This window comes from Meleagris gallopavo, unplaced genomic scaffold (assembly GCF_000146605.3).
Source record: "Meleagris gallopavo isolate NT-WF06-2002-E0010 breed Aviagen turkey brand Nicholas breeding stock unplaced genomic scaffold, Turkey_5.1 ChrUn_random_7181001957369, whole genome shotgun sequence".
Lineage (NCBI taxonomy): Eukaryota > Metazoa > Chordata > Aves > Galliformes > Phasianidae > Meleagris > Meleagris gallopavo.
This window is the reverse complement of record NW_011217634.1, coordinates 30,318-37,544: the sequence shown is the minus strand read 5'-3', so window position 1 is coordinate 37,544 and position 7,227 is coordinate 30,318. Positions and strand designations below refer to the sequence as shown.

The 7,227-nt window shown below is 57.3% G+C and overlaps 1 protein-coding gene across 1 annotated transcript; it reads right to left on the bottom strand.

Annotated features, from left to right (window-relative positions):
• Window positions 1–45: 45 nt before the first annotated feature.
• MCOLN1 (mucolipin 1) lies at window positions 46–5,179 on the bottom strand (the record flags this gene model as incomplete). The annotated part of the gene is made up of 12 exons (XM_010728329.3): window positions 46–938; window positions 1,262–1,392; window positions 1,516–1,722; window positions 1,970–2,092; window positions 2,382–2,483; window positions 2,699–2,848; window positions 3,246–3,352; window positions 3,463–3,562; window positions 3,667–3,763; window positions 4,416–4,503; window positions 4,693–4,852; window positions 4,937–5,179. Coding segments are annotated over 12 exons (1,545 nt in total), but the record flags the coding sequence as incomplete, so codon positions are not given.
• Window positions 5,180–7,227: the final 2,048 nt, after the last annotated feature.

The window sequence follows — 7,227 nt, the reverse complement described above, 5'->3', positions numbered from 1 at the left end:
CATCCCCAAGGACAAAAAGCTTCCCTCAGCCTGGGCTGTAAACACACAGCCCTGTGCCAAGAGCACAACAGAGCAACCTCCAGGGAGGGCAGGAGGACACGGCCTGGCTCCTGGGGCTGTGGTTGGGATGGGACATTGCTGCAGCCCTTTGTGCCTCAACAGCCCCTAAAACGGTTGTGGGGATGTGGGATGGAGAGAGGGATACCACCCCAGTGCAGCCGAAGGGGCTCTGGGGTCCAAATGGGAACCTGATGGCAGCAGATGTTGTCCCTGTACTTATTTCTAAGGTGCTGATGGCTCCAGGGGGCTGCAAGGGGCTGAGAGGCTGCAGGGCTTGGGGTAAAGCTCCAGACACATCCCTGATTCAGCCAAGGGGAAGCTGGGCTGCAGGATAAGGGTGAGGATAAGTCTCCAGGGCAACCAAGGGGCCGTGGAGCTGTAGGACAAAGGCCAAGATGTGTCCCCAGGGCGCTGCGAGGCTCTAGGCAAGTTCAGGATGTGGCCCAGTGGCAACTGGACTGGGGAGCGAGGGCAAGGTTGAGTCCAGGACACAGCTGAGGGGCTGCAGGGCTTCAGGATGAAGCATCAGCCAAGTCCTCGATGCAATACAAGCGGGGCTGAGCTCCCAAAGCCCCCAAAATACAGCCGAGGGGCTGCAGCTCAGCTCCCGAGTTACTGCCAGGCTGTAGTTCAGCATAGAGGCACAGCGTCCATCAAGGGAAAAAAAAAGAATAATAACAGGACAGGCATCCATCTGTGCACCCCATTGCCTGGTGTCCATCTCTTCTCGCTCCTTTGGGGCCGGTGCTGAGTCCCGAGTCATTAAAAGCAGACAATAAAATAAATTAGAGGGCGTGCAGCCAGCAGGAGCGTGGGGCACCTCGAGTGCTGGGATCCTCCCTCAGTTCACCAGCAACGTGTTGTCCTGCAGAGGAGCCCTGCTGGGAGACAGCAGGGGTGAAATCTGATGAATTTGGAAAGCAAGCCTCAAAGGGAGACAGCTGAAGGTGGCAGAGAGCCACGAGGCGAACAACGGACAACAGAGCAGCACCAATGGCCACAAACACAGCCAGGGGTCCCCACGGACATTTTGGGGACTGCAAGATGGATGTTGGCACCACGACACAGCCCAACAAGGCTGCAAGTCACAATCCACGTGGCACTGGCTGTGCGCAAGAGCGGCCAGCAGCAGAGAATGGCTGTAAATTCTCCTCTCCCAGCCCGCGGGGGGGATTGGGATGGGCAATAGGGTCACACTCACTGTTCACAGCAGCAGAATACGGAGCAGGTGGAGGTGCTGTCACGACGGTACTTGCCCGACTTGGGGCTGTCCTTGCACTCTGCAATGTAGGCGTGGAGCTGGGACACGGGCGTTTCACCCTCACATTGGTGCTGCAGAGACACAACGGGGAAAAGAGAGCACTTCAGCTGCACCAAGGGGGGGGACTCTGCCCCATTGCAGCCCCCTTAGAAAGAGCTGGGAATCTTGGCTCAAGCACTGGGGTGCGGTCTCACCTTGATGGTCTCGTAGGAGCCGGTGATGAGGGCGATGAAGAGGCTGAGGACCATGTAGATGAAGAGGCTGATGAAGGTGTACAGGTAGATCTGGCTGAAGAGCCACACCAGGTAACTGTTCTGCTGCATCTCGGCGAAGGTGATGAACATGTCGTCCCCGTTGATGAGAGAGAAGAGGCATTCGGACACCATGGAAAGGGACCGGAACTGGGATGGGACAAAACAGCCGTGTCACCTCCTGTCCCCTCCACTGCCAGGCTGAAGGCTCCCAAAAAGCCACTGCTCCTCAATACCCAGCAGACCACCCCAATGGGAGCCTCGTCTAACCCACCAGCCCCTAAAGCAGGGCCCACCTCCCCCTAAATCAGAGCAGCGGATCGCCCCGAGGTGGGAAGAGAGCCCAGAGGTGGGTGAAGCCCACCCAACCTTATCACAGAGGAGCTCAGAGAAGCACCTTGACGTGGTACGGTCCCAGCACGATCCATCCACAGAAGCAGTAGCCCAGGTAGATGACAGCCACGCAGCAGCAGAAGCGGATGACGTTAGGGAGGGCCACCCTCAGCGTGACGATGAGGATCTGGTGGCCAAAAAGCTGTCAGGGTTAACCTCCATCCTTCGTGGCAATCAGACAGGAGAGGGGAAGGGGACCCATGAGTTGAGTGAACGGGAACAACTCCCACAGAAGAGGGTGGCAGCAAGGACAGCTGGTTAAGCATCCTGCGTGACCCCATGGTGCCCAGCAGAGCACAGGGGACATGCACAGCAGCCATAGGATGGGCCCAAGGTCCACCAGTTGTCTCTGTGCTCACAGCCAGCCTTGGAAATGTTCCCCTCAGGTGACAGGCCACCTCCCCAAAGCCACTCACGTTGTACTTTTGGAAGAAGGTGAGGTAGCGAATGACCCCGACCCAGACCAGCAGCGTGGAGGTGCCCAGGAGGATGCTGCAGACGTCGTAATCAGCAAAGTTCTGTGGGGACAGAGGTGATGCAGGCCTGAACCAAAAGGAAAAGAGGACTCGGGGGTCCCACCTGGGCCAGGACCCCCCAAGAGGAGCAGTCGCCATCAGAGCTCTGCTCACATCAGGAGCACAGCTGATGTGAGAGCAGCTGTGAGCTTCCCTAGAGCAGGGGCACATCCACACCAATGGCCAAAACACACTCAGGGTCTGCGTGTCCCCCCTACCTTGGACTCAATGCCGATCTTCATGATGGTTCCCAGCACGGTGAGGACATCACTGATGACCAGCAGGATGTACCAACCATTGAGGAACTCCATCCTGTCCGACAGGCACACGCTCTGGTTGTAGCGGCGCTGGAAGAACTGACTGAATTCCTGTGTGGGGAGGAGAAACCGGGGTCCTGAATGCATGGGGCTGAGTTCTGCCCATCCCTCGGTATCCACGGGATCAGTAAGGCTGGAAAAGACCTCCAAGATCATCAAGTCCAACCCTCACCCACCCCCGCTATGCCCACTAAGCCATGGTCCTCAGTGCCACCCCTCCGGAGACGGTGACTCCACCACCTCCCTGGGCAGCCCTGACCACACACACATTTTTCCTAAACCCAGACAGGAGCTGTGGCTTTGAGCATCCCCATGTTAAAAAGGCATCCTGAGACACAGCAACACAGCCAGGATGCTGAAAAAAAACCCCCAACTTGGTGGCAGTTCAACCCCACGAGCTCTAACAGGGACAGTAGTTAGCATGAGTGCTGCTTCCCCCCTCACTCACGTGCTGCAGCATCAGCCCCCTGATGATGGAACGGGCACAGAGGATGAAGGAGAGCGAGCAGACGAGGATCACGACGACGTCAAAGAACAGCCGGAAGGAGTTGTCACCTCCAGGAGGCACGGTGACATTAAAGAGTGGCACCAGCAGCACTCCCACCCAGCATGGTGTGCCCTCTGGGGACAGATGCCACCTCTGTCACCACCAACACAGCTCCTACCTCGGCCAAAGACGCTGTGGCCTTTGCACTCCTTGATGTCAGCCCGGTTGTTGAGGTGGATTTTCACCCGGCCGCTGTGTGCCTTGTTGTCAAACGTGATCTGGGAGGAGGGCGTTGCTTGTGAAACCAGATGGCAGCTCCTCGTGCCACGACCACGAGGGACACCCCCACCCCGTGCCACCCCTGCTCGTGGCGTGCACTCACGGTGATGGTGAAGGTGTAGCAGTCTGGGATTTCGTTGTTGATGATGGTCTGGATGTTGATGGCTTTCAGCTTGAATTGGATGGTGACGTTGATGAGCCTGTGGGAGGGGGATGTTCGTTAAGACCCCTCCTGGGGTAAGTCCAGTGTGCAACACGGCCCTGCACCAACCCCCAAAACGCAGCATTGCATCAAACAACCGCAGCAGTGGGGAAATATGTGCTTTGGGACTGGGCATGGCCACAGGAAAAGGCATTGGAGGGCCAAACCACAGCCCCAGCATCAGTGAATTGGGCTTCGGGGGGGGGGGAGCTACGCTGCATCTCTCAGCACCAGCAGCGCTGGTGTCCCTCTGTCCAGCACCAACAGCAGCACACGGAGCTGAAACAACAACCTGATTGTGCTGAAGTCTTGCCCCCGGGCCACCAAAACACGGACAAAACCAGTGCAGTTTTGAGGGAAGGAAACAACCCTCAACATCAGTATTGCAGGGTAGAAACAGAGCCTTGGGGCCAGCTCTGCTGCCAACACCAACGGAGACAGGGCCGGAAAGCAGCTGCTTCTTGTGCAATCACACTGGTTTCACATCTCCCTCGGCCCAAGGGTAGATTTGTTTCTCTCCTATGAGGGTTTTAAAACTAACAAGTGGTTTTTCATCCTGGTAGCCAGCCTGAGGCTCAAAGCACAAGGAAGTCCACAGGTCAGGCATGTGCTCAGCTCCTGAACGCTGCAGGGAAGGCAACAGCCATTACTTGTGAAACTTGAAGGTGAAGTTCTTGTAGCTGCGGTCCAGCTCTGGGGGCAGAGGATGTGGGTCCTCGGGGTCCACTCCCAGGCAGTCTGCAGGGAGGGAGAAACACCTTCAGGGAAGCCCGAAGACCCCAAGAGACCCCTCAATCCTTCTCAAATCCATAGCGAGTAGCAAAAAAAAACAAAAACAAAAAACGCCACGGTGGCCACAAATCCCTCCCAAGACCCAGAGGTGGCTGTAGGACGGATGAGCTCAGCCCCGCCACCCCTAAAACCAACCTGTGACAATCTTGGGGTCGATGTTGAAGGTGTCATTGGCTGGATCAATGCGCCCTCTGCGATAGTACTGCTGGCACAGCATGAGGGCCGACTGGTTGCCTCCACTCTGCCCTCGCACGTAGGCGTAGCGACCGATGGTCTCGTTGGGAATGGCCAAGTACTGGGGAAGGAGATGTTCTCAGGAGCTGGATGCGTTCCCAAGCATCTTCGCTTCTCCACAGCCCCGTTTTCTCACAGCCCTCACCTTGTCCACGGCATAAAACACGCGGTCATAGAGGTCGTGTTGGGTGTAGACAGCGTAGGAGTCATCGGCGCCGTCCACGTAGTCCTTCAGGAAGAGGTGCTTGAAGGCGATGGTGTTCTCCTCCTTGAAGGTCACCACCATCTGGTTGCTGAGCCCAAAGAGGATGAGCTGACAGATAAAGGGACCAGGATTAAATCCCAGCAGCCACGCCACCCCAAAGGGGTCCCAGGAAGGAACACGCCATCACCCTCTGCTTGGGGGTCCTGAGAAGACAAGGAGCAGCTCTCCGTCTCCAGTTCTCTGCCCGTTTTCCACCCAAAACCTCTTAAGCCAACACTTAACACCGCTGATTTGCTGCAGTCGAGCACAGTGGGGAGAACAATCCCCGTGGGGACCCACACGTGTCCCTCAGTGCCATCCCAGGCACACAACAGCAGAGGGAGCACCGATTTCCCACCTCTCCACCGGCATTTTCCCTGCCCACGCACTCTAAACCTTTTCCCACGCCGCTAATTACCTTGTGCTTATCAACAGAAGACGATTACACTTTTGTTGATCAACACAAGAGGCTGCTCTTAGCACGAGGAGTGGGGACAGGACGGTGTTGCTCCGGGTGACACAGGCAGCCCTCAAATGCCAGCTTTTTCCTTCCTCATGACTACAACCCGCTGACTCCAGCTGTTTTTCTCTGCTACCTCCACAGGGGGGGGGCTGTTTTCTTTCTACCTTTCCTTCTTGGGGCACCCCAAGTGTCCCCAGACACTCAAGCCCTCTCCTTTCCAACATCCCAGTCACTCCAGGGACGCTCAGACTGCCTAAAAGGGCCCAGCACAGCCCACAGTGTCCCCACATCTCCTTGGGTGTTCCCTTCTACATCCCCGTGCCCAATGCCCACCTTAGAGGTCCCCTCCTGTGCCCCGTCACCCTCACATCTCTTCACACCATGCTCAGGGCTCAACGCATCACTAAAGTGACCCCTTTCCTTCCCTTTGTGCCCACAGTCCCCATACTCACAGTCCCCTGGTGTCTCCTTTCCCAGGGCTCCTCTATGGTGTCCCCATGCCCCAAAACATTCCTAAACCTCCCCCCGTGTCTCCATGCCCACTGTCCTTCACTGTCCCTTCCTCAGTGTCCCCAAGCCTCCTCGTCTTCAGTCTCCCAACATTCATTGCCCCCTCCATGGCATCCCCAAGCCCCAGGGTCTAACCCCCCTTCCCCCTCCCCATCACTGTCCCCAGGACTCCCAGTATCCATCCAGTGGTGTTCCCAAGTCTCAGGGCCACCTCACTCCAGTATCCCAATGCCTTCTGTCCCTTCAATATCCCTTTTTTGGTGTCCCCAAGCCACCGGGACTCCTCAGAATCCCAATGGCTGCTGTCCTTTCCCTGCTGTCCCCAATCCCCAGAGCTATCCCTCCACATGTCCCAGTGCCCACTGTCCCCTCAGTGTCCCCTTCTTGGTGTCCCCAAGCCCCCCAAACTCCTCAGAATCCCAATTCCTGCTGTCCCCAATCCCCACAGCATCCCTCCCCATGTCCCAATGCCTTCTGACCCCCCAGTGTCCCATTCTTAGCGTCCCCACACCCCCAGGACTCCTCAGAGTCCCAATGCCTGCTGTCCCTTCCTTGTTGTCCCCAGTCTCCACATCCTCCCTATGTCCCAGTGCCCACTGTCCCCTCAGTGTCCCCTTCTTGGTGTCCCTATGCCCCCACGACTTCTCAGAGTCCCAATGCCTGCTATCTTCAACCCCCAGAGCTATCCCTCCCCATGTCCCAATGCCTTCTGTCCCTTCCTTCCTATCCCCAACTCCCAGAGCTCTCTCTACCCATGTCCCAATGCCCACTGTCCCCTTCTTGGCATCCCCAAGAACTCGGTACTCCTCATAGTCCCAATGCCTGCTGTCCCCAATCCCCAGAGCTATCCCTCCACATGTCCCAATGCCCACTGTCCCCTCAGTGTTCCCTTCTTGGCATCCCCAAGCCACCACGACTCCTCAGAGTCCCAGTGCCTGCTGTTCCTTCCTTCCTATCCCCAACCCCCAGAGCTATCTCTACCCATGTCCCAGTGCCTTCTGTCCCCTTCTTGGCATCCCCAAGCCCTCAGGACTCCTCAGAATCCCAATGCCTGCTACCCCCAACCCCCAGAGCTATCCCTCCCCACGTCCCAATGCCCATCATCCCCTTAGTGTCCCAAAGCCCCCAGGACTCCCCAGAGTCCCAGTGCCTGCTGTCCCCAATCCCCAAAGCTATCCCAATGCCCATTGCCCCCTCACTGTCCCCTCTCCACAGCCGT